Here is a 26,953-nt window from a genome sequence, read left to right as displayed (position 1 = left end):
TTTCAGGGTTACATCTTCCTTATTGGGAGCTGAGGAGACATAGAGCTGCATCATATTGTATGTAAAATAATTATTATTTTCATTGCGGAATACCAGTTTTTTTATCCATATAAATGTATTTTCATTATTACGTATTTTAATGTTCTGATATATTTCATTTCTCCATTACATATGTTTACTATATATATAAATAAATACTGGGTTGGGAGGGAGCATCAGGGTATCATTTGACCTGAAACTGGACGATTGGAGTGGTATGACAACCGGAGTCTAGGAGGGAATAAACACTATCATTTTCTTTATCCTACCGATTCGATTGTGATGGTGTGAATTCTACTCCAACAGTTTCAGTGAGATTGACGCGCCCTTCTTAACAAACCATCCTGTAGGAAGCTTAATAAGTATTGCGAATTGCGTTATTCGATTTGTTGGATCGTATCGTTGGAAGGAGATTCTTAAATTCCCGTGGATTTCGCGTAAGTGTCTCTGCTTACGGGTCCACCCCACCGTTTTTGGCCCTTCATACAGCGATATTGTGAATTCAGATCGGTAGCTCAAATTGATCTTGCTATTAAGTGGAGCTGCATACAAGACAAGATCTTCGAAGGGATGGTGGCTACCTTACATACATACATACAACTGGTACTGCACTGGACCTTGGAAGTTTATATTGGAAGGGAATTACTATGGGATTCACAGACACATTCATTCGATTCTTTATTGATCTCCAATAGTGTAGCACGTGACAATTGTACATACATTCAAAGTAGCATATATTATAGGTAATACACAGTGATGAGAAGTGATCCAGCGTTTCATAGTTCATCATCATCATCATCCATCCATCGATAGCAATAAAGATATTCGATAAGAATCATAAATAAACACATTGCATAATAGCATTATAAGTTTTGCCGTCCCGTAGATATTTCGGTTTGATTCTTGCGCCGAAAGCCCTTTCTAAGCGGCCAAACTATTGGTGGGCGCATCAGACTTGGACGGAATGGCATCCGGATTGGAGAGCGGATCCAACTCGGCAAACAGTTGATACCATCCGGAGAGGTCTTTGCCCGTTTTGCCGTCCTTGTGGGGTTTTTTAGCATCCGGTTGACTGCTTCCGGCTCCACCTACCGGATTGGTACTTTTGGAAATACTCTGCAGGAAGCTTCCGAAGCGGTCCGGTTTAGAGCTGGCTGGTGTTGACGGTTGTTGTTGATTGAGGCTTGTAAGCTGATCTAAGGCTGAAGTTTCCAGCGGTTCGGGATTGGTGAGCAATGTCGATGGCATGAATGGCGCTGGGTAAGATAGAAAGTCGGAAAACTCATCATCCATGGTTAGACCCAGCAGGTCTGCATAGCTAGATGTGGCGTCCGGCTGGTGGTTGAGCTCGGGATTCAACGGAGATACGCCCGACAGTAGGTCATTGATTTGCGTAGGAATGTCGGACAGAATCTGATCGTCGTCTTCAGGGTTGGAACTAGATGGCTTAGGTTCTTGCACTTGGCTAGCTGCTTCTTCGTCCTTGTACTCATCCTATGGATTAGTTGGAATTTGTTTGAAAACTACATGTATTTCAATCGATAACAATCCTACCTGGAAGAACAGCATTTGATCTCCATCCGCAGGTTTGTCCACTTGATCCTCGCCTTCTTCGCCTTCCTTGGCATTCGGATTAGCTTGTGTGAGCTCCTTCAAAATCGAAAAGTTATAGTGTGGATCCTTCGAAAGGCTCTTCAGTGCTGCCTTATAAGTATCGTTACTCTTCTTCGCAAACTGCAGCATCGAGTTCTGATACCCCACCAGGGCATGTGAGAACATATTGCACCTCGCTGCTGCTAGCAAATCGATCTGAAATGAGAAACCACGGGCCTCCATGAGAATCTACTGGAACAAAGGACCAACCGAGTAGCCCACCTTCTCCAAGCAATCCAACGAGTACTTGTCAAATTTCGTCTTTGCTGTCTTGACGTGACGCTGTGCCTTACGGAACTTCTCCAACCCCTTCCCAGTGTCCGGATCCAACTGGATGCTGACCGACTTCATCCAGCTCAGCGCCGCTCGATACTCGGTCCGTTCCCTCTCCATTACCTGCAGGGTCTTTTGTGTGTCCACAATGGCACGTCCCTTGAATGTCTGCACATCATGATGCAGCCGCAGCAAAGGCACCCGAATTGTAATACGCTGTTGACCGCAGTAGGAGATCGCTTTTCCTGTGTTGGACATCAGCTTTCCCGTTGTGGGATTCTCCTTGCTCACCTCCCGCAGGAACTTCCCCAGGGAATTCTCCTCCTGGGCTAGAATACAAACTCGTTCCTGATACTGGTCTATTATGCGGTACAGCTGTCGTGAGCTATCGGTCACCGATTGGAATAGCTCAATTTTCGCATCCAATTCCCCATCGGAAGCCACAATATTTTCATCTTCTTTCGAGCCTAATCGTACGAGGAAAAAGAGAATGTCATCATGTTCTTCGCTGCATATTGCAATCTACGCCACAATTCGAATCAGTGGAAAACCGCACTCACCCAGCTTCCGTTGGACTGCCTTTTTGGTAACCCAAAACTGGTGTTGGAATTCGGACTTCAACATTCCGAATTATGCCGCTTTTCCAACACAAGATTGTAAAACAAAAAACTAAATTAGGAAATCCAATCCACGGTGTTCGTACGGGTGGACGTTCTTCCTGTGTGTTGTATTTTGACAAGTCCGAAAACATGAAAACTACGAGGAAGGGGGTGAATTAATCGATTTTTCCAGCCCACCGACTGACTGCAGATGGATGGGTGGTGGTCGGAAAAGCCTCCCACTTATCGTGGTGTCTTGCAATAGGAAGCAACGCGCAAAAGCAGCGCTGCTGGTTGTTGGTTGGAATTTGAATGTTCCGACGTTGATGATTCGTTATTTGATAAGGCCCTGCGCTTTGCTCAAAAGTGCCTGAGTAAAATGCAAGAACTTTCGATGATTACCCGTAGTTGCGATAGTGAATTACCATATACCTACCCATATTCTCGTTTATGTCCGGGCGTGTTTGCCATACAGAAACCTTTGATTTTGTGTGGGGGTGGGTTTCGGGTGTGGACGGGCATATGGGTGTTAATGTGAAGTTGACCTTACCGAAAATGGTTAAAAATTGTTTATAATCCCTGCTATCCCTGAAATGGTTATGGAAATTTACATGAACAATTGTGTGATAAAGTTTTAACTTTATTTATAATGGTTCTTTGGAAGTGAACTTTACAAATAATTGGTTGTTAAGAACCATTATCATTCAAAATAGTTGTTTTCTCCATACATTTTCGGAGAGAGGACTATATTAGAATCTTTTTACTTATTGTTTGAGAACTTTAATGGTAATGGTTATGGTAGTCAGTAAGGTCAATTAACGGTTTTGTATTATCGGTCAACTTTACGTGGAATATATCGCGAATTGGTAATCAGTCATTTGCAGGCAACCAATTCGCAATATATTCCACATAAAGTTGATCAATGTTATAAAACTATCTATGAACCTTACCGAATACCATAACCATTACCATTAAAGTTCTCAAATCATAAATAAAATGGTTCCAATATAATTCCTTTCCCAAAAATGTATGGAGAAAACAAGAATTTGGATTGGTAATGGTTCTTAACAACCCATTATTTGTAAGGTTCACTTCTAAAAAAAGCTGAGCACGTTTCTTCGGGACTCACTAGTCTTAAAGGCCACCCATATTAGATTCGTTTGCGTTGCGTTGACGTAAATTCGTCAGTTAGACAATAGATTTAGCTGTCACTTTGCCGGAACGCGTCCGATCCGGATCTAATGTGCGTGGGCCTTTAGAGTTACCTCTATGGTTGCAGCACCGACAAACCGATATGACACTTAATTCTGACTTATGTCCGAAAATCGTAAACGGCTGATTTAAATGTGCAGTGATCCGAACTCAACACCATAGGATTTTTTGATCTACATAGAAATAATTTGTCCAGAATAGATCAGACACGAACCAATTCATTACTTTTGCATGCGGGTTCATGGCTTAGCTAAATATTTCCCGTGAACACGGAGCCAGATGTCAGTAGTGTGCTTTGGTAGAAAATTTATTGTTTTTGCTATAGTCATTCATGTCGGTTTGTCGGTGGTTGCAACGCGCTTATTAGTGGCGCGCTTTGACCGTCACCAAATGAGAATTTAACATAAGCGCGGCAATAATCGACTCGCATAAGTGATGATTCATTATATATATATATATATATAATATACATAAACATTTAAATATATATACAAAAGGTAAGGAGGGTCCAACAGGGCACCCGATTGAAGCGAGTTGGACGGGGAGAGTGGGAATGCCAACTCCTTGTTGATAACATTTCGTGGATAAAGGGCGGGCTTTTTCCCCCCACCCCTTTGGGACATCTTCCTGTTTTGGGGCTCGACTTTTTGCCCAATTGTGCAATCATGTTGCTGGAAGGAGATTCTTTATTGTCCCGTAGATGCGTATAGGCGACTTTGCCAATCGATCCCCCCATTTCGTTTTTGGCCCTTTGTTCGGATTGGGAAGGAAACACGTCCTGATAGCAGCTTACACGCAGCTTCAAAGCTATAATGTATTATAATGATAATTTCAGTATTAGTAAAATATAGGTTAAACCGAGGGTTAAACTTACATTTTCGTTTTCTTCTTCCTTTTTTATCCGAAACAAAGTATTCATTTAAGTATTCGTAGTGTCCTAGATTTAACAAACTCATTAGTTTTAACCCTGATTTTATCGTAGGTGGAACTTACTTACGTTTATAATTAGTATCAACTTGCATGAACTAATAAATCATCCGTACTATTAGCGATAGTATCTATAATAGACTTCCGTATAAGTATTCACATAGTATTTAAGATAACTGCATGTTTATTTATAATCACCTAGCTCAGCTTAGCCAATTCACTTTAACTAATTAACACTTTAATTTTATCAAGGAATAACTTTTACTAACAATTTAGGTTTAATTCAATTCACATCAACCATTCAATCACGTTAGTTTTATGCTCCATGTGACAGTTCTGGACACGATGTTATGCTCCTTGACGTTTCTCCCACTGACGTCTATGGGTTTTCGCGTTGACAGCTACGGGCGGTACCGAACTCACCCAACTGTTGTCCGAATCAGCCCTGCGGTTTCGTAACATCCCCCTGCCCGTGAAGTTCCGGACCGTCTCCAGGTTTCTGAAGATCCAGAAGTGCTAACTTTACTGCAGGTCTATTGAGTAACCCGTTCTTCGTCTGCACAACTGCTCGTCGAACTTGTCCGTCCGCTGCCTTGGTCACGTCCATGATCCGTCCTCTTAACCAACCGTTCCGTTTGCCTTCGTCGACGACTAGCACGAGATCCCCTGGTTCTAGAGGCTTGACTGGTTCGAACCACTTGGTACGTCTCGTAATAGTGGGCAAGTACTCGCGTATCCATTGACACCAGAACTGGTCCACCAAGTGCTGCGCAAGGCGCCAACTGTCCCTCAAGCTGCTCCCAACTGAGTTCGCCGAAGTTGCTGGTTGAATGACTCCCTTGGTACCGAACAGCAAGAAATGATTCGGCGTTAGAGACTCTTGCTCCGTAGACTCCAGTGGTATATAGGTGAGCGGCCTGGAATTTACAATCGCCTCCGCTTCTGTGGCTACCGTCTGTAGTACTTCGTCGCTAGGGTGATGAGGATGATCTGCAATAGCTGACATCGCTACCTTCATTGAGCGCACCATGCGCTCCCACGATCCGCCCATATGAGGTGCCGATGGTGGGTTGAACTCCCAGCTGGTCGCCGAATTGGTGAACGTTACCGCGCAGTCTTCATGGATATCCTGGATCTCCTTGGTCAACAGGTTGCTGGCCCCCAGAAAGTTTGTTCCGTTGTCACTGTGGAAGGACTCCGGGGAACCTCGACGAGCCACGAATCGTCTAACCGCCATGATGCAGGACTGAGTTGACAGACTATGCACCAACTCTACATGTATGGCGCGAACCGTGAGGCACGTGAATAGCGCCACCCACCTCTTCACCAAACTGCGTCCTTGCTTAACCTGTATCGGTCCGAAATAGTCCACTCCAGTGTGCGTGAAGGGACGAACTAGTCCCGTGACTCGCACCTCGGGTAGGGGCGCCATCATGGGTGGTTGTGGAACAGCCTTCCTAACACGACAGGTCACACATTGTTTCGATACCTGGCGTATCACATTTCGCAATCCTGGTATGTAGAACCGTTGACGCATCTCGTTGTGAACAGTCTCTCCGTTGCCGTGCAGGAATCGCCGATGATAGTCCTCCACCAGAAGATGGACCGCAGCGTGCTTCTTCGGTAACAGGATCGGGTACTTCATATCTGTCGAGACGGCTCGCGCCGCGGTGAGCCTACTATTCATCCGAATGACGCCGCTCTCATCTACGAACGGTGACAGCCGGTATAGCTGACTGGACTTCGGAATTGACACTGGATTGCTGGGATTCGTCTGGTTACGTCGCAAAATTGCGTGCTCGTCAGGATACATTTCCGATTGAACCTGCCGCCAAAGCAAGTTTTCTGCATCACGCAGCTCCTTCTGCGTCAAGAGATCTGGTTTGGACCCCTTTTCTCCTCTCAATCTGCGCACTGCACGTAGAACGTAGGCTGTTGTCCTCAGGAGTCGATTCCAGTTCGAGAATCTGGATACGTCGATCAACGGTTGAGGCGTGGTTCCATGGAACAAGAATTCAGTTCGCAACTCGATGTCCGTTTCCTTCTCCTTCTGAGATAGTTCCTTTGGCCACTGCTCCTTTGGCTTATACAGAAACTCCGGTGCACTATACCAAGGGTTCTTCGGATCGAAGCTGGGTCCGTCTTTCCATTTCGTGGCCGCGTCAGCAATGTTCAGTTTGGAAGGCACGTGGTGCCACTCATCCGCGCTAGTAGATGTAAGAATCTCTCCCACTCGAAAGGCCACAAATTGGTGATACCGTCGACTATCGGATCGTAACCAACACAGGACAGTTGATGAATCCGACCAAAGGAAGCGCTTGTTAACCTGGATATCCAGCGAAGTCAACACTGAGTCGAGCAGTCTTGTTCCAATCATCGCCGCTTGTAGCTCCAGACGTGGCACGGAAAGGGGTTTCAGCGGAGCAACTTTTGTTTTAGCCGCCACCAGCGCGCATCGAGGAGAACCGTTGTCCACGAAGCGAAGATACAAAACTGCTGCGCAAGCCACTTCGCTCGCATCTACGAATAGATGTGCCTCGACGTTCTCGAGAGCGGAGCTGTTCACTCCTTTGAAGAAGCATCGCGGTACTGCCACCTCTTCCAAGTGCTGCATGTACTCACACCAACACCGCCACTTATCCTGCAATTCCTCCGGAATAGGTTCGTCCCAATCGGTACCGGATCTCCAGATCTGCTGCATTAAGATTTTTCCGTGCACGACGAAATGCGAAACCAGTCCCAGCGGATCAAATAACGACATGACAGTGCGCAGAACCTGCCGTTTGGTTGGGACCGTTGAGCCGCTGATCAACGTTTTGATCTCTTCCTTGAGACTGCTCATATCGAAGGTGAAGACGTCCTCTTTTGGCCTCCACACCAGACCCAGTATACGCTCCGAGTCTGTCGATTTCTCCAAGTTCATGGATACTTCCTGTGGTGTTCTGCATTCCCCGATGCTTGCCAGTACTTCGGCCGAATTGGAGCAGAAGTTTCGGATTTCAAACCCTGCTTGAGAGTGGATGTATTTCACCTCGTTGATCAACGCCACAGCTTCCTCTTCCGTGTCTACACTATCCAAGAAATCGTCAACGTAGTGGTTATGAATTATTGCATTCACCGCCCTGGGAAATGTCTCGGCAAATTCCTTCGCGTTCACGTTCTTCACGAACTGTGCCAGACTAGGCGAGCAGGTCGCACCGAAAGTGACGACATCCATTATGTAGATCTGTGGATTCGATCCTGGTTCAAGGCAGAAAAGGAAACGCTGTGATTGTTTGTCTTCGTCCCGGATGCGAAGCTGGTGAAACATCTCCTTTATGTCACCGACAATAGCAATGTCCCTCTGCCTGAAACGTAACAGTACTGCTACCAGCGCCACCAAGAGATCCGGACCCTTCATCAACATATCGTTGAAAGACACTCCTCCAGCTCGAGCCTTGGCATCCCAGATCAGCCGTAACTTGGCCGGTTTCTTCGGGTTCTGCACAATACCCAGAGGTAGATACCAGACCTTGCTGGGATCCGTAGACTGCAGCTCGTCTGCCGTGATACGATGTGCATACCCTTTCGCTTCATACTCTGCAATTTGCTCCCTCACCTTCGCTTCGAGGATTGGGTCCTTTCGCAATCGCTTGTCCAGTGCGTTCAGCCGACGTAGCGCCATTGGGTAGCTATCAGGGAAGCAGATGTGATCGTACTTCCATAACAGTCCCGTCTCGAAAGCGCCATTCACCCTTCGGGTCGTAGCTTCCATTATCTTCCGCGCTCGCTTATCTTCTTCAGCTTCCGGTTTTATGGTGACGCTGGACTCTTCGACTGCGAAGAATTGCTTCATCCACAGATGTAGTTCTCGATTATCGGGATCGCCATCAAGGTGCAGATTCAATTGTTCCAGCACGGAATCCTTGCCGGAGTTCTTTCCGAAAATGCACCATCCGAGGCGCGTCTTCGTCGCCACAGGTTCGTTGTCTTTACCTTCTCGTACTCGCAACGAAGTTAGAAGTCGAACGTGTTCTAGTCCAATAATGATCCCCGGCGTAGCTTCCGTATAACTGCGAACTGGCAGACCCTTCAGGTGCGGGTAGGTCTGCTGCAACTCTTCATACTGCATTGTTTGACTTGGAAGTTGAAGCTCTTGCACTGTCCAAACGTTGCTGAGTTTGAACTTCTCTCTAACGCCAGAAATAACCACGGTCACACGTTGAGATCCTTTCTCCTCCCTCGAAATATTTCCGGTCCAACTCAAACAAAAGTTGTCGGTTGGCCCCGTGATACCCAGCGCCGATACTGGATTCAAGGAGGGTAGACGACGAACCATCATCCAGAAAAGCATAGGTGTTGATTTGCTGACCGTTACCATGGATAGTCACGGGTAAATATCGGAACAAAGAGTATGCAACCGAAGAGTGGAGATTTTGGTGCACAACGTTATTCGTAGACCGCGACGAGCTTCCTGCTTCCACTCTGTTTTGCGAGGGATTCCTAGTTGAATGCAGTAGCTTGTGATGATGAACTCTGCATCCATCGACGCCGCACTCCTTGTTGGAACGGCAGGGCCACTTCCGATGTGGTATGAGACAGCTTCTGCACAAATTCTTTTGTTTGATCGCCTTCCATCTCCCATCCAGATCGAGTCCCTTGAACTGTACGCAGTTCACGATTTCATGATTCGCACAGGCACAGTACGTGCAGGTCTTCTTCATCGGCTCCACTGACGGCTTCTTGTCGTAGTCCACTACTTGTCCAGTTTTCGTTTCCTCGGAGTGTACGTACAGCTTCGGTTTTTCCTTCCCCGGTTTGATGGATCTCGCGTTCATGGTGAGACCGTCTATTGGAAGCGTAACGTCCGAAGCCATCACCACTAGTTCGGACATGAAAGCGCTGAAGGTCGCCAGGTTGACATAAGCGCATCTGCTCTTGTAATAGGACCACTGCATTTTGAGCTGAGATGGCAGTTTCTCTATTAGCTCATGAAGCAGTGTCGGATTCCACAGATGGTCATGAAGATTGGCGATAGACATATGGTCCACAACGTTTTGCACCGCGAGACCGAAGGTTATCTGTGACTGCAAGTTATCGGTCTTCGGAGAGGGAACTGAACGCAATTTTTGGAGGAGAGAATGTATAAGAATTTCCGGTCGACCATACAACCTCCGTAATATATCAATTACAGAGGGCACCGACTGTGGCATCAGCAATCGGCTTTTAACTGCTTCCAATGCATTCCCCTTCAAACAGCGCTGCAATCGCGCCAAGTTTTCGGAGTCAGTGTACCCGCATGTTTCCGTAGAGTTACAAAACGAGCTATAGAACAGCGGCCAATCTTGAGGATCTCCTGAAAAGTTCGGCAACTCTCGTGGCATCACCTGTCTCGCTGCCAGTTGTCCACTAGATGGCCCACTTCTAGCTGGATCGACAGGATGCTGATGTTGTGGATGTTGCGGTTGAGATGGTGGTTGTTGGCTAAACCAGGGAATGCGGGAATCTCTTGAGCCCGCCGCTGATTGCGTCACCGGAATCTCGAACTGAAGTGGATCAACGATGTATGCAGATGGCACCGTCCCTTTAGAAGTAACTGGGGCCCCCCCTATTATTGACAAACGTTCTTTCACGCTGCGATCTAACTGGGATGTGACTTACATTTCCCGATTGTATCCCACCGACATCCGTACTGGCCAGATTGTTATTGATCCAGTGTACCAGTGGTACTGATGAGACGGGATTCTGGGATGACCCTTGACCCTTGGTGACTAATGACGTTCTTGGATTAGTACCAACGTTTTGAAAGGCGACGCTACTACTATAGTTTTGTGCCGGAATGCTTGTAGCGCACGGTTGACTCTGCCCTGATACTGCGGTCGGAAATGCGGAATTGTAGCTAACAATTGGCGTACACCCATAGTTTATGGAAGAGACTTGTGGTACGCTTGTAATTACTATGCTATCCTGCAATATTGGCCTACTACTTGAGGGAAATGTGACGGTATAATCACCACATCCCGATGCCCTACTCCCACTAATTGGTACTTTATTAACTCGTGGGTAATGACTACTGGACAAAGGGTGAATTTCTATATTCGGAGGCGGAGCACTACTGTTGACTTTCCGCGGACCATCCATCGTAGCTGAAGTGTCGATCCCGACAGTAGAATTGCATCTCGTAAGCAAGGAGGAACTTACCAGAGGCCGTTGAGGAACGTCGAATGTGATTTCGGTGCGTGATACGAAGCTGCCGTCTGACCTCACTGGAATCGGAATTTGAGGTACCATCGTTGCCAATGAACGCTTCACGCTTCTGGAACCATCCACTGAATTTGGCGTGGAAGTTGACGCTGGATCCGAAGTTACTATGGCGGGAACGTTTGACGTGATCGGACTTGAAGTGATGGGAGCTGGAATTGTAGACTGTTGAACTGCTTCTGTGGCTACGACCGTTGACTTCATGCTACTGGGGGGCACTACTGTCACTTGCTGTGCTGTGCTGTCTTCCTGTCTGCTAAGCCACGACCGAACCTTCTCTCGGCTAGTTCGACTGCTCAGTCTTGATTTCCTACTGGCTCCTTCTTCCGCATCATCCGCTTCGGTCATGAGCAGATCGTACTTCTGCCTCAAAAACCGCTCCTCCTCTTCGGCTACCTTGTTTCGCGCTACTGCTTGAGCCGCCTGTTCCTCTAGGATTCTCCTCATCCGCAACGCTTTCTGCTCTTCAATCATCTGCAGGCTTAGCTCTACTCGGGTCGAGCGTTTACTCATAGACGAGCGACTGACGGACGTCCTCGAATGGGAAACAACATCATCTTCCAGCGATCGGCATCGATCACACTTCCAAGTGCGATCCGGATCGGCGATGGAGTCCGTAACACCCGCGCAGTCGAAGTGCACCCACGTCTCACACATATCGCATCCAACGAGATGGTTTGCTGTGTCCAGCCGATCGCATTTGGCACAGTGTTTTGCATTACTGTCGCTCATTTTTCGGTTCGACTAGAACCTCCAGAAAATCTTTGAAGATTGTTCGGATTGGGAAGGAAACACGTCCTGATAGCAGCTTACACGCAGCTTCAAAGCTATAATGTATTATAATGATAATTTCAGTATTAGTAAAATATAGGTTAAACTTACATTTTCATTTTCTTCTTCCTTTTTTATCCGAAACAAAGTATTCATTTAAGTATTCGTAGTGTCCTAGATTTAACAAACTCATTTTTTAACCCTGATTTTATCGTAGGTGGAACTTACTTACGTTTATAATTAGTATCAACTTGCATGAACTAATAAATCATCCGTACTATTAGCGATAGTATCTATAATAGACTTCCGTATAAGTATTCACATAGTATTTAAGATAACTGCATGTTTATTTATAATCACCTAGCTCAGCTTAGCCAATTCACTTTAACTAATTAACACTTTAATTTTATCAACTGTAGGAATAACTTTTACTAACAATTTAGGTTTAATTCAATTCACATCAACCATTCAATCACGTTAGTTTTATGCTCCATGTGACAGTTCTGGACACGATGTTATGCTCCTTGACGTTTCTCCCACTGACGTCTATGGGTTTTCGCGTTGACAGCTACGGGCGGTACCGAACTCACCCAACTGTTGTCCGAATCAGCCCTGCGGTTTCGTAACACCCTTCATACAGCGACGTGTTGAGGACAATCAGAGGTTATTAAGCTTGATCAAGACAAACAGAGAAGAGAGTCCACTGCTATCGGACTTAGTTTCCGTGCTACAATGGGTGGTTAACCACTATCATGCATCATGATGATTCGTTATTTGATAAGGAACTATGCCAGTCTCTGCACAAGGCATACAAATTCTGGTGCTTAACCAGACTGTTGGAAGTTATTACATTAAGGCTAGGTATCTTCGTGCTCCCATCGGCTGACATCGAGGTCTTCGTAAATAGAATATTTCTTATTTTATGATGGTATGCTTTGGTGCAAGACCACTGAAAAAAATGCATGGCTTTCTTAGTACATTAGAATGGGGCTGTCAAAATCAGTAGTAGATATCTCTCTCATAAAAGACCTCGATGAGCAGAATGGCAAGGGACTTTTGGAGAAATAGTTTTTTAGAGCATTGCAACGGAAATCCAAGGTGGATTCCAAGGAAATTTTGGAAGAACACTTATAGAATTCTGAGAACTTTTATGAAAAACTCAAATCTGCATATTTTATGCATGATGAACCAGAGCGAACAGAACCCACGATTGTTTTTGAGTGATGTCTAAAGCTTTTGTAGATTTTGATGTTAGCTAAAAACGAGGCTAAATCTATTGTCAATAACTCAAATTTGTACCTTTTATGCATGACGAACTAGAGTGGGCAGAACTAGTTATTATTTTTCAGTGAATGTAATTTACATTCACTGAAACAATGGTGGGTTCTGTTCGCTCTGATTTATTATGCATAAGAGATAGGGGAAACGCACAAGGATTGGTTAGAAATACTCAGAGGGAGAGATATGCGGAGAAAACCAAATACAATTCGGCAGCAGGGATTTGTTCCTAAATTATCTTGCAACCCTTGCTAGAAGCGAGGGGGACGACTCTATCTACGATGCAGAAAAGATTGTGTTTAGCTGCACGCACACTGAGTAGATAGAAGAAAGTTTTATGTCGATTTTGAAGATTTCCTGCAAAAAGATGAAGCGCGATGCAAGTAGATGCGAGAAATGAAAGATGATTTTTCGAAGATTGATTCGCTAGTGTGAGATTTTTTGAGCATCTAGAATTGAGATTTAGATGTGTCGCCCCCCTCGGCTAGAAGCTAGCATTACAAATGACTTTTATTTTTGATTCGATTTACGTGCAAAATATTAATTGATTGCATCGCAATATTTTGCACATTTCTTGGTGCCATTCATTAACCAACGAAGATCAATTAATCAATAGAGTTAGAATATTGTTTTTGGTTCCAAAAACTAGTTGAATTTGAGAAGCACACAAAACATAAAGGTGTTTGAATTTCTGTTCGATTGCAATACTCTCAAATTTATTCTAGTAAGAATAAGAAATCGTCTGAAAAATTCTAATTGGAATGTTCGATTGGCTCAGATTTTGACAGCTTGGCTCAAAACATTCTCTTCGCCCATCTCTCCCTCTGAGTATTTCTAGTATTGGTTCCTATTTACACAGTGCTTTCCCGATTTTGTCAGTCCCTTTTCAAATTTAAGGCTGACGAAAACGGGAAACTGACATAATCTGGAAACAATTTTCCATCATTTTTTAGATCAAAACTATTACAGAATAATGAAATCGGGGTACGTGGTGCTATGGGATAATATGAAAATCAGCGCTTATTTACGTGTTTTGCAAAACAAATTTAATGCAGTTTCACCCATAATCACTAGAAGAGCTGCAGAACAGTCATCTGGTAAATTTTTTATATCGAGTAGTCTTTTAATAGTACGAGAAAAAACGCTGTTGGTCATATAACGCCAGGGTGCGTTTTACCCCACCTTGTCCTATTATTTGTAAAAGCTCTTCTAATCCATCAAATAATTAGAATTATTGAATTAATTTTCCCATTCCTTACTCTCTCCTCTGCCTGGATCCCCCCGGGACCACGACTAGTTCGAGGGGGCTGGCACTTCTTATACTCTCAGTGCTAGCTGGCGTTGCTAGATCGCTGCTCCTTTCTCCATTCCAAGTGCCTTCCTCTGGACACATTTCATCGACGACATTCTCCACGTTAAGGACAGGCATCTCCCTTCGCACTGTCTCGCACCTTGGACAGTTGAAGACCACATGCTCCGGCGTTTCATCCTCGTTGCCACACTCCGAACAGAGGGGTGACGCTGCGTGTCCGAACCGATGCATGTATTTCCTGAGACAGGCGTGGCCAGACAGGAACTGCCTCCGGTGGTGGTTGACTTCTCCGTGTTTTCTGTTCACCTAGGTTGAAAGAATCCGTAATAACCGATGTGTCCATCTACCGCTATCCACCGTGTTCCACTCCTATTGCCACTTTTCCAAAGACTCCGCTTTCACCACTTTCCATACTCTACCGGCTTCTCTCCGACTGTAGCACTCGCTGTCCTCCGCCGGGTGATGCCGACAGGGATCATTCTGGCGATAGCGCATACTGCTTCCGATGAGATGGTTCTGTACGCACTCACGACGATTTGGATGGCCATGAGCCGGAACGTACTGCTCAGTTTCCTTTGGTTCTACTTCGTTTCCAGTGCTGCAAACCAGGCTGGACCTCCATACCTTAGTATCTAGCCAGAAAACGCCTCTTTATATTGCTAGGAATAGAGTTGTTCAGCATGATTCTAGCTATTGTATTGATGGCCTTCCAAGCATTCTCACAGACATATTCGACGTGGCTGCTGTAGTTTAGCCGGTCAGCGATCACCACTCCCAGGTATTTCAACACGCGCTTCGAGGCAAAGGCGTGCGTTGGACCTAGGATGAAGCCTTGTGGAACTCCCGTCGTGATCCTAATCGATCTCTTTCCCATATCTGTCTCGTAGACCAGAACCAGGCTCTGCAAGTAACTCCTCAGAATCCTGTACAGGTAGTCAGGGAGCCTCATTCTATGCAGCGGTTTGGCAATGTCTTTTCAGTTGACGTCGATCGTTATCACGGTGCAATATCGATCTCCTATTCGCTTCTTTTTGGACGCTTTCTCGACTCTCTCGACCATTGTCCGAATTGCATTCACTTTATCTCTTCCTTTTCGAAATCCGTACTGCCTCTCCGACAATCCAAAACAAAAGCTGATTGGGCTGATCAGGTTGAAGCATTGTCCCTTTTAATTGACGATGTTATTTATCTCCGTTGAATTCTAGAATTTGCGATGACGAAATCTCTTGAAAGTCAATCAAAACTTTTATGTAAAATTTAAGAAAATAAATAATGTAATAGGGTAGAGAACTACTTCGGCCTAATCGCCCATTTTGGGCCTATCGAGCAGAAAACTTCAAATAAATCCATAATTTCAGAGTTAACAAGTCGATTATGCGTTTGGTACGATACTTTAGTTAATAAGCTTCGGAACGAAGTCAATGAGAACGCGTGATATGAAGGTTTGAACCCATTATTCCCAAAAACAAAAGAAGCGCTCCGACCGAATCAATTTTTATCTTCATCCGATAGGCCGAAGTGAATTCTTTGACGTGTTAGGCCGAGTTTAGAATCCGTAGGCCGAGTTTGGCGTCAAATAGCAGTGTTAGACTTTTGACAATATCTCAACGATTGGTTTCTCTTTTTCAAATCTTACGGTACGTACGGAAAGGTAAATAAATTTGGAAGCCATCAGTAACAATAACATTCCGTTTGGTACTAAACTGCACTAGATTAAGAAAGACTAAGTGCGGGTTGTGCTTAATAGGCCGGAAATAGGGTAGTTGACCCTATGTAATGCTCTTTTTTATTTTCAAAGAATAAATGTTGCTGACAATGAAGCAATGTTTTTTTACAATTGCAAAAAAAAAAGAAACAGGTTTTCCGTGGTAAAAATGATTTTTCTAGCAAACAGCAATTAAAAACTTGTAATTTCTAGTAGGAGTGTATTACATTAATGTAAATGAATTAAAATGTAAAAAGTACTTTGGTTGAAAGACCTGTGCGTTGAATTGATTGAAATTTGAAGGAAAAGAACTTAAAATCGTCAATTGTTAATTTTACCCCGTATGCACATTTACCCCCGCTTCCCCTAACATTCACATTACAACGATGTGTAAAGGCCGGCGCACAATAGATACGTTTGCGTATCTATTGTTCACCGGCCTTAAGAATAACAATTATTCATAGCGTAGAGTTTGAGAATTCATGTTTAAAAACTTAAAAATTAAGTAAAATCTGCAGGCTGACAAAATCGGAAAAAATTTTGGCAAAATCGAGGGTAGACAAAATCGGGAAAGCACTGTATATCACGTTTTTTACAATTTTGAGTAAGTTACGCTCAGTTTGTTAGTACAAATCATATTCATCATTTCTACCTCAAAATCCACGAAGATTGTGATTTAATCGGTTTTCTGAGGTGTGGCCAAAACAGAAACATAACAGGGAACATAAAGCTGGGTTTAGATAGGGAAAGTCAATTGATCAAGTCAGTTGAATTCAACTGACTTGAACGTGAATTGAACGTGTAAACCATGCCATTCAACTAACTTGATCAACTCACTTGAATTGAAAAAAGTTTAACCAGGCTCAACTTTTCAAGCCAATTGAATTCAACTGAGTTGATCATTTGACTTGCCTAGTCTAAACCCAGCTTAAGGGCAATACTGGTGCACTTACCCTACATCAATATTTGATGCATCTGACCAGAGTACACTTTGCTATGCATATAGTTAAACCTGATTTAATGCTTAAGCGAAGGTGAAGAAATCGACCCGAGAGGGACAATTTAAAATTTGTCTAATTAATTGAATTAAGTGAATCTTTATTATAATGTTTCATGGAAAACGCAAAGAAATCGCGGAATTCCTACACACTTAAATTTTTTCGCCGAGATTCCAACAGCCGAGTAATTCTGCAATTTATTTAGCTGAGATTCAGTCAAACAATTGCCGAGACTCAGCTAACAAATAAAATTTTGCTGAGATATCAGCTAACAAACAGATATTTTGCAGTGATATCAGCAAAAGTGAATGCCGAAGTAATCGGCTGTTGGAGATTCTACCGAGCTAGATTAAGTGTGTATGGTGATGATTTCTACGACGGTTTCGGCGTGTTTTGTTTCCAATGAAACACAAACAATATAATGTTTATAGACTAAATTTATGTTGTACATATACGTTGGAAAAATCAACAAAGGATTGCACTTGCGGTAGAATCGGCAGCACTGGACCACCCATCTCAGCATAAACTCAAATCGCATCGCATCGCAAGTCGCAGCTCACAAACTCACAACACAACACAACAGTCAACAGCACACAACGACTTGAAGCTCTGTCAGTGGTGGACGCGTTGACGCGTATGACAAAGTTGGTGTTAATTTGCTACATTCGTACCACTTTGGAGCTGATAACGAGTGTTGAAAAACGATGTGAAAATAGTGCGGAAAACTGTAAACAGTGTGGAAATAGTATATTTTGGATGCGAATAAATTCTAGTTGGAGCGATAAGTTTTCTTTCGGGTAAAAATTGTACACACACGCACACCAGTGCAACAGACATCAGGTCCGATTTTCACTTGAAGAGACGCTCAAGTGTGTGAGTGCGATAGACGAGTACGCGACGGCGGTTGTGTGCGTGCGAACGATTGCGAAAAATAGAACGACGCTTCTGATTGGTCGAACGTTTGACAGGCGCTAAGCAAGATTTTTCAAATTTTGCATAAAGTGTCGTATTTTCGGTGAAAAGTGCTCTAATTTATAGCAGAGAATTAATTGTGCTGGAAATTTGTGAATTTTGGGACGTAAAGTGCATATTTTGCTGGTGGAGTATCGAGTTGGAAAAGTGATCGAACACAGCGCAGTAGGACAAGATGGCGACCCCAGCGACAGCCAATCAGCGTCGAGCTTGTATCGCTCCGGTACAGGCTGATGATTTTTCATACGTTTTCGCGTCATCGTTCAGCAGCAGCAGCAGCAAAATTTAGTGCGTCCTCGTCGCAAAAGGTGCAGAACAAAACCCAAGATCAGCAAGAGGAAGAGTGTGTGCAAGATTTTAGGCTCGCGCGGAAAAAATCAACCAAATTGGAGACCGAGAACATCTTCCTGACATGTGTCAGGTGGAAATTGGTGAAATTAGCAAAGTGCTGATGGAATTGGCCGCGAGTTCTCCGATAGGAAATCTGGTAAGTGAAACACTAGCTCTGGTAGAGTCAAAATGGTTGCCAGCAGGCAAATTTTCTCGCATGCTAGGGGAAATTTTTTCCTTTCGAGTCGAACACGACAACCATGACAAAAGACCAAGAGGAAAATCCAAACGCAGTAGCCTTTTCTTGAGACGGCGATCGCGGCCAGCAGCATATGATTGCATGAAAACAAAAACAATCCATCCTGGAAAGGCAGGTCCGAAACATAACCTTTTTTTTTTTGTTGGTTCTTTTACCCTCGAAAGGGGTAGCGGGGGAAGCGATTTCTTTTTCCCGACCATTTTCTGCCCCGAATGGTGGGTGGTGGAGGAAAAGCCAGTGGGAGAAACACAGTTTTCCAAAAGTGCACTGATTGTGGAACCCGTATCGGCAGGTGAAAATGCAGTTATTGGATATTCAGAAAGTTTTCTTGGCTCATTCATGCTAGCAGGAAAAAGGTGAAGCTAGCTTATGTAGCGAAAATTCGTCGTCAATTAAACTGCAGACGATTAGCAATTATTCTGCTCTGTTCATTCAATATTCATCACAATATCGAATTATGAATTTTGATGTTCTGATGTTGACTTTTTCACTTTCGTTTACGATGTAAACAATTTTTTGCTATACGCATCTTACGGGTGAAGATACAGTTTTTGCGATTATATAAAAAAATCAAGTAGTATTGTTATGTGGATGCCAGTTGAGCGACTTCTTGCTTCTCAATCAATGTTGATCCCTTTGGAAGCTGTGATGTTGAGTTTGAATCGAATGCATCAGGTTCGATCCATTTTGTAGTAAACGAACAAACATAAGCTTACATGTTATCTACATTGCAATAATCGCGATTAATAAGTATGTATTCAATCAAAATCAGGATCGAAATTTATTTTTTTGCAGGAAAACCGTGAAAAGGTTGAGAATTTCGAAAACTTGCCAGGATTACCTTGCAACTGTATTTTTGAAATCATAGATAGGTGCATACAAATTACCTTTTTTTGGTTGTATTTCCAAACTGCAGTGCAGTTTCTATCTCATTCATATTTTAATTAAGTCTTAGTTCAAACATTTATGTATTTTGCGCAGCATTAAGTAGTATTAGCATTTCGCTAATGATGATCATTGAAACCAATCGGAGTTGGAAACCTGTTTATTTAAGATTAAGGTAGAATAGTAAAATACTAAAACTTATCTTTTAAATAAAGCTTAGATTCAATTAACGGAACCGAAATCAACAGGCTCGTCGACTCAATCAATGTCAATGATATCTTCGCTATTGAACGTTGGGCCACTGAAAATCACCTCTTCTCCAACCTAAAGAAGACACACATTTTCTGCAAGAGCCACAATCCCTCAGAATGACATTCGTTTATGTGGCGAGGCTATTGCTTTGTCCAACAGAGTCAGCAACCTTGGGCTCATTATGGACTCGAACCTGAAATGGACCGATCAAATCAATGATGTCACCATAAAGGTCCCGTACGCTCCGGCGTTTTCGTAGAGTACTCTCCATGCATCGTAAGAAGCTCGTCCAAGCTGTGTTGATGTCGTTCTTCTCGTAATGTGACGCAGTGTTCTAGCCAGGACTATCAGCCGCACTCAAAGCACAACTGCATCGATGCTTCAAGTCGTCGGTGTATAGAATTAGAAGGAGGGACACGACCAGAGAAGCTAGGATACGATCCTCCTGAAAACTACGTATCTGGTGCTTCATGTATGGGGCCATCCAGACTACATCAGGCAATACACACCTAGTAGAGGTCGTAACGAGCGGGCAAGATCCGTTGTCCTGCCGAATCACACCACAAGTAGGTACCAAAAAAAGTGTCCTTGTTGTCTGAGCATCTACAATGAAATGCACTACCACTAGGTACGAGGTGCAAATTTTTAGATAACAGTATCAACAATAGCCTTTACCTTAGTTAACTTAGGATGTCTCACATGTTAAATTCATGAATGTTTTTTTTTTTGCCTGATGTATAACTGGCAGGTTCTCGTTTGTTGGCAATACATTAAAAGCAACGGAAACCCGTTGTTTTTTTTTTCAATTTTTTCGGACAACTTTTGTTTGTATGCATCCCCTAATTTGACGGACTGTGAGGGCTTGATGGACAGGTCGAATCCGATGGATGTTCGGGCCGAATTTCAAAAGGCAGACAAACATTTAAACGCAGCGTTTTTGATTCTGCCATCTGAGAATTAAGCTTTTTCAAAAACTGCCTTCTTCTAAGTTTCGCCTTATGTTGTTCTGCCTTTTTGAATTTTGGCCTTTCGATAGTTCTGCCTGACGCAAGATCGAATTTTCGTGAAGAATCTATAAATTGATCGATTGTCTTCGTCGAATTTCTTTTTCGTAAATAACTTGAGCTAATAACCGTTTCTTGTTGTGTTTGTCAAATGAAATGCTAGATCAACGCTTCTTTCATTGATCTGTGTGCTGAAACTACCTGGGAATGTCATGGTCGTGGGGAACAAAGAGAAAGTCGACGAAGAGTTACTTTGGATCTAATTCAATGTTCAGCTTGAACTCTCTCGGAGAAGGGGAGAAATTTTAAAACTTAAGCGGGTGAAATGCCCTTCTATTTATTAGGTTAGGTGAAATTCGGGAGATAACGCGAGAACTTCAGAACCGGGTACAAATGATTTTTCGGAAATGATAAAGTTCCAATATATTTTGTGTGTGCCCTCCCGTTGGTCACTTTTGACACCTTGCCGAATGTGGAAGAGCCTAATTTCAGGCATGTGAGAACAAGAATTTGACCTGTAGGGAAGTTTTTACATATTCCACTTTTTTTATTTATTAGCCAGTACGTTTAATGTTTATATAAAGGCACTGACATCAGGTGTGATACTAAAGTGTCTTTCAAGACGGACAAACACATCATTTAATCATCAGGTCAATTAACACGACCGTTGAATGCGTCTCATATTTGAGTTCTGTTCACTTACGTTCGGAAAAACGTAGGTCACTCATAGACTGAGTTAAATTTTCCTCGATTTTGAATGTGAGGAAAATTGAGAGAGGTTTCACTCAGTCTATTAGTACACGGCCAACTACAACAACTCAGCGACTGAATTCAATTGACTCACAGCATTTTCTTTCCATACGAAATTTACTCATATTTTTAATGAAAACTACAGTTACTCATTAGCTATGAGTAACTGCAGTTTATTTTTTTGTATGGAAAGAAAATGCTCTGAGGCAATTGAATTCAGTCGCTCAGTTGTTGTAGTTGGCCGTGTATACTCCTGGACTGAGTAAAGTTTTCATCGTTTTTCCACATATTCGAGCAGATTTTTTGAGGAAAAGCGAGGACAATTTTAATGAGTGACCTACACTGAGGCAAATAAACTTGAGAATTTCATAAGGCTCGACTTATGAACGACACATATGAATTTCATAAGCGTGACTTATGAATGATTTTCGTATAACATGAGACAGTTCTTATACGCCTTTAACCATTTCATTATACCAAGCGTTAAAAGAAGAGAGATCAACACACGGGCACCGTTCATGGTTCGGATCCAGTTTGCTCCGTTTTATTATTTGAGTTTCAACATTATAATTAGTCACACGAATTCGGTATGAATTGCATTGATTTGCCTTATGAAAACATAAGGCAAATCAATGCAATTCATATCGAATTCTTGTGGCTAAAATTCATAAGCGAAAACAAAACGTAGGCCACTCGTAGCATGTGTAAAATTTTCCTCGTTTTTCCTCAAAAATCTGCACGGCCAATGAGATCAACCCAAATTTTAGTTCAATTTACTCATAAATCGCAAGAAGTTCAGGAACACAGCGATTATTGAATTTGTCTCATGTTTTCCTGTGGAAAACCTTAAAAATCTGCCGGAAAATTGACCAAAGTTTTACTCATTGTAGGAGTAGTATTAATAGATTAAGAGAATTAAATCTTTACTCTTTTTCATATTCGGGATCTTTTTTTCCTGGAAAATTTACTCATCGCTAAGTTCCTGCATTCAAATTTGGGTTGATTTCATTGGTGGTGTGCTCGTATATGAGGAAAATCCAAGAAAATTTTACTCAATCTGAGTACCTCTCTCGATTTTCCTCACTCTTCGAAACGTTTTTCCTGGAAAATCGAGGAAAATTTTACTCAGACTATGCTGTCCGTGGAAGCATAATTGGCCTATATGTACAGTTGTGTTCGATAAAATAGCAGCGCATGCCAATTTTCATGCAAAATGGTCATCTTTGACATGATGTAACTTTGTTAACTTATGATCAATTGAGCTGAGACGTTCGCCAAAGAACTACAAATATGTTCAATTTTACGATCACAAAATTATTAAATTTTTAGGAGCACCTGCCGGAAAGTGAGACGCAGGTAAAATTGTTCAAAATAATAGCAGTACTAATAATTGTCATTTCAGCATAGTTTTGAGATTTTAAATTTAACATTTCTCAAAATTCTAACAATCCCCAACCAGTTAACAAATGTACATAATAGTTCAAAATGTTCAAAATATTTGCAGTACGTAAAATTTCAAATAAATAAACTTTTATTTTAGCCGACGAGCTTGATTGGATGGTACAGTAACATTGCGTTCAATTGGGGATGGATACTGGTTTGAGATGCTAAGCACTATCATCTTGGAAAACTATCGAGTAACATTTGAAATGGGCCTATGTCCAAAACGTAAAAAAAATCGGGTTTTGATACCATTCTTTAGCACCGCTTGATAGCTACTAATCGTGTAGGAAAGTTCCGCATAATCGAGAAAAAAATCATTAAAAATAACTCGATTTTCGAAACGGCACGCTAAAACGGCCAACCATTCATTTATTTCATTTCATTGATAAGCCTAGTGACGTAGATGATACAAAATTTTCAAACCAAAGCTAGGCCCTACTGCTCGAGGCAGGGCCGATGATTTGTTTTGAATTTATTTGACGTTGCGAAAAGACTTAGCAAAGGGCGTACCAAGCACAACGGCTCAACTCATCGTAGTAACGTTTGTTTTATGACCGGTTGCTAGTGCTGTGTTTGTTGTTTTTGCTCCATCAGTTCGATAATTTTAGTCGCGTGATCTGATCATTTGTTTAGAGTATAAAATGAAGTGTGAATTCACTGTAAGGGGTACGTATTTCAAATCTGCCTACGAAAAGATTTAACAAAATGTATGTTTTTCAGTGATCTATAATGTTAAAGTGAAGTACACCAAGTCTTTTAATCCGTTTTCTCCAACATCAGAATCCTAGAAGACGACTGTGGAACCAAAGAGCTTTAAATGTGTACAGTCCACTACAATTAAAGAACATTTAATTACTGTACAGTTAGTCTATCGTGTTCATCATATGGAAGTGTTCCATATTTGTGGAAGAATGTATGTTGTTGTTGGTATTATGAAATAAAAGCTGAACACAATGAAACTGTTTGTTCACAAGACTACTAAACATTTAGCAGACTAATCATACTTTACCGAACTACCGAATCTATAAATAACAATAATTTGAAAATACCAATATGGTTTTTTAAACGATAAAATGGAAAATGGAGCATTTTTGTATGGTTATCGTTCAGCTCATTAACCCATTTAATGAGCATGCCCCCAATATCGCCACATTTTTTTATAATCTGTGACGTAAAATCATTGTAACTATCCATTAGAAGTTAGTTCAAGCCTCCAAGGGAGCATCCATTAAGTACGTCACGCTCTTAGGGGAAAATGCATTGGTTTCTTTAGGGTGAAATGATAGAATTTCTTCAAACGAAACCTGTGGACACATGGGAATGTTCAAGGTAAGCGTCTGTAAGAAAAATATCAGGTGAATTGGATGTTATGATAGTCAATTTCAGGGCTGTTACAACAGGCGCGGATTTCGCGATTTTCGCGGATTTGTCGCGGATTTGAACTTTCGGTCGCGAAAATCGCGGAAACATTAAATGATATCGCGAAAATCGCGAAAGGACTGATGTGCTGTCACAAAACTTGTGGAATTCATGGTAACCTTTCCGTCCCGGATTATTTTGCTATCATAAAGTTTCTTGTTCATTTGGCTCTCAATTTTTACAGGTTCAAACTAAACACCCTGCAAATAATCGAGAAATGATCTCAATTCCATAAGTCACATCGGATTTACACGGAAATTCCCTGAAGTCTGGCCAATGGTCTCCTTTTTTTTTACAACATGAACATTTTTCGTTGTCAAATCATAAACAAATCGTATATATGCGAGTAATTGCCATGTATACCGGATATTCTAGGTTCTCCAAATTGTCCTGGAGTTCAGTTGATTTGTTCTACTATATCAACCAAGACTCCAATAATGTCTGTAGTATCGAAATATGTCCAAACAGATTCAAAGTGTCTATATGGATCGTGCACGACCTATTGCTACGTATATAAGATGTTATAGGTTCTGAAATCATTCTGGAGATCAGATTATTTTTTTACTAGATCACCGAAGACTAATTCAATATCTGTAGTATCGAAATATGCCCAAACAAATTTGTAGTGTCTATGTGGATCATGCCAACCTATTTCCGTGTATGCCACATGTTCTAGAATTTCCAAATCGATATTTCGATACAAATCGTCTGAACTGCAGGACGACTTGGAGAACCTAGATCATCTGGTATACGTGGAAATAATTAAACATTATCCATATAGGCACTTTGAATCTGATTGGACATTTTGTCGATACTATAGACATTATTGCAGTCTTGGTTGATCTAGTAGAACAAATCAACTGATGTCCTGGACGATTTGGAAAACCTAGAATTTCCGGTATACATAGTAATAAGTGTTGCATGACCCACAAAGTCACATATATACGATTCGGTTATGATTTGACAACGAAAAATGCTAGGTTCATATTCGAAATAAAAAAAAATATCATGAAAATGTCTCACCATTGGACAGACTACAAGGAATATCCATGTAAATACACAACCGCGACGTGACCAACAAGTGTGACTTATTAAACTCTGGTAATTTTTCGATTATGCGCAGGGTGTTTGGTATGAATCGGTAAAAAATTGAGAAAACTAGAGCCAAATTAACTACAACATTTAGCTCAGCAAAATACGTCAGAGACGCAAAGGTTAACTTTCAAGAAAATTTGCATTTCAAATGAAAATGCATTAATTTTTGTTAAATGTTCCATCAAATCTAGGCCGGTATTATTCAATAGAATCTTATAATGTAAGGGTGTTTTATTATGCTCACAAATTACTCTGAATTTATACTATACATTAATAACTGAAGATGATACAATGTTATTAAAAAAAATCAAAAAGTTACAAACGATACTCCTTTAGCTCAGTAAAGTCGCAGCTACAAAGCAAGTCCATGCTGGAGGCGACTGAGTTCGATTCCCGTCCGGTCTATTAATTTTTCGAGTTGGAAAATTTCTCTAGTTTCTTGGGCATAGGATGGTACAGGCATAGAAAGTTCTCAATTAAAATGTGAAAGTACTTCAATGAACACTAACTTAAGAGCAGGCAAAAATCCAATATGCTATAAGCAATAAGCTTGAAATGCCATGTAGTAGTATACAAATGTTATTTTTAGGCAATGAATACAGTTTTTTTTGTCGCGAATGAGTATTTGAAGTCGCGGATTTGTTTTGAGGAATCGCGGATTTCGCGGATCTAATTTAGAAAATCTTGTAACAGCCCTGCAATTTTAATGACCGTTCTAAATTTTGTTCTGAACTGATTTTTTTTCCATTTGAACTTGTCTAACTTGGTGACCTTTATGAGCTTCAAGTAGAAGGACATCGTATGGGGGAATGTTGTTCATTTCTGCGGTCCATAATGCTACGGGAAGCCATGAGACTTGGCTCTCCGGATGCCACAAGTTCCGATACCAGCTCCCATCAGCTTAAATGTCCGTAGTCATTATAACAGGATCAAGATCCTAGTGGGTGAAAACCTCCGTGACAACTATACTTATAACACGATAGTCATTTTCAGATCTGTATTTTGAACGATACATTTAAACGAGCCATAGTCGAATGGTTCCAATGGCCATCAGTATAGCTTCCTCCTGGAACTGTATCAACGAGTCACGTACGATACGGTCAGTGGCGTGTAGTTAATTCTATTAATATTGAAACTCACAACTGTTTGACACCGGGAGCTTGAGCGCCGTCCATGAAGGGGACGTGTCTACATCCCTGACTGCTAGTCTAAGCCAGTCGGCAGTTGTTGGGGTGGGCATCAAAGGCCTCTTTTGCTCCTGAGTCTCCGGGCGTTTGTGAGGTAGGGAGAGTTTTCGGAATTATTAGAAGCTTGACAAAAAGGGTTAATTTAGGCTTTAATTGAATGGTTTTAATGATCCAATGGCGGGCGGGAGGTGAAACACTTACGCTGCTGCAATAGAGAAACCGGCCGCTGTCTATGTCAAGCTACCGATCCTCGTTTCTATTGGCGGCTGTAGTGTGGACTGATCCCAGATCCTGGGAGACCACGGATGTTAGCTGTTCCAAAGGTTGAAATCTCGGTCTCCGAAAGGCAC

At 42.3% G+C, this 26,953-nt stretch overlaps 2 protein-coding genes across 2 annotated transcripts; both read right to left on the bottom strand.

Annotated features, from left to right (window-relative positions):
- Nucleotides 1-704: 704 nt before the first annotated feature.
- ICA69 (islet cell autoantigen 1-like protein) lies at nt 705-2,719 on the bottom strand. The gene is made up of 4 exons (XM_065232209.1): nt 2,526-2,719; nt 1,915-2,432; nt 1,594-1,848; nt 705-1,533 (listed from the first exon to the last, which is right to left on the bottom strand). The coding sequence occupies exons 1-4, from the start codon at nt 2,587-2,589 to the stop codon at nt 961-963; spliced, it is 1,410 nt and encodes a 469-aa protein (XP_065088281.1). The 5' UTR covers nt 2,590-2,719; the 3' UTR covers nt 705-960.
- A 2,423-nt stretch (nt 2,720-5,142) lies between these two features.
- Nucleotides 5,143-8,814, bottom strand: LOC135709836 (uncharacterized). Its single transcript, XM_065232248.1, has one exon. It carries the CDS (start codon nt 8,812-8,814, stop codon nt 5,143-5,145), a length of 3,672 nt encoding a protein of 1,223 aa, XP_065088320.1.
- Nucleotides 8,815-26,953: the final 18,139 nt, after the last annotated feature.

The sequence above is a fragment of the Ochlerotatus camptorhynchus genome, unplaced genomic scaffold (genome assembly GCF_037179485.1).
Source record: "Ochlerotatus camptorhynchus isolate MF236.1 unplaced genomic scaffold, CSIRO-AGI_Acam_v1.1 ptg000365l, whole genome shotgun sequence".
Taxonomy (NCBI): domain Eukaryota; kingdom Metazoa; phylum Arthropoda; class Insecta; order Diptera; family Culicidae; genus Ochlerotatus; species Ochlerotatus camptorhynchus.
The sequence above is the reverse complement of the archived record's forward strand: the minus strand, read 5'-3'. Positions and strand labels throughout refer to the sequence as shown.

Excerpts from the sequence above, each read along its gene's own strand:
- ICA69 (XM_065232209.1), bottom strand. The coding sequence starts at position 2,589 with ATGTTGAAGTCCGAATTCCAACACCAGTTTTGGGTTACCAAAAAGGCA. Across the intron at positions 2,433-2,525 it reads GGCAGTCCAACGGAAGCTGG|GCTCGAAAGAAGATGAAAAT; the intron begins GTGAGTGCGGTT and ends TCGTACGATTAG. Across the intron at positions 1,849-1,914 it reads CGTTGGATTGCTTGGAGAAG|ATCGATTTGCTAGCAGCAGC; the intron begins GTGGGCTACTCG and ends TTCTCATTTCAG.
- LOC135709836 (XM_065232248.1), bottom strand. The coding sequence starts at position 8,814 with ATGCAGTATGAAGAGTTGCAGCAGACCTACCCGCACCTGAAGGGTCTG.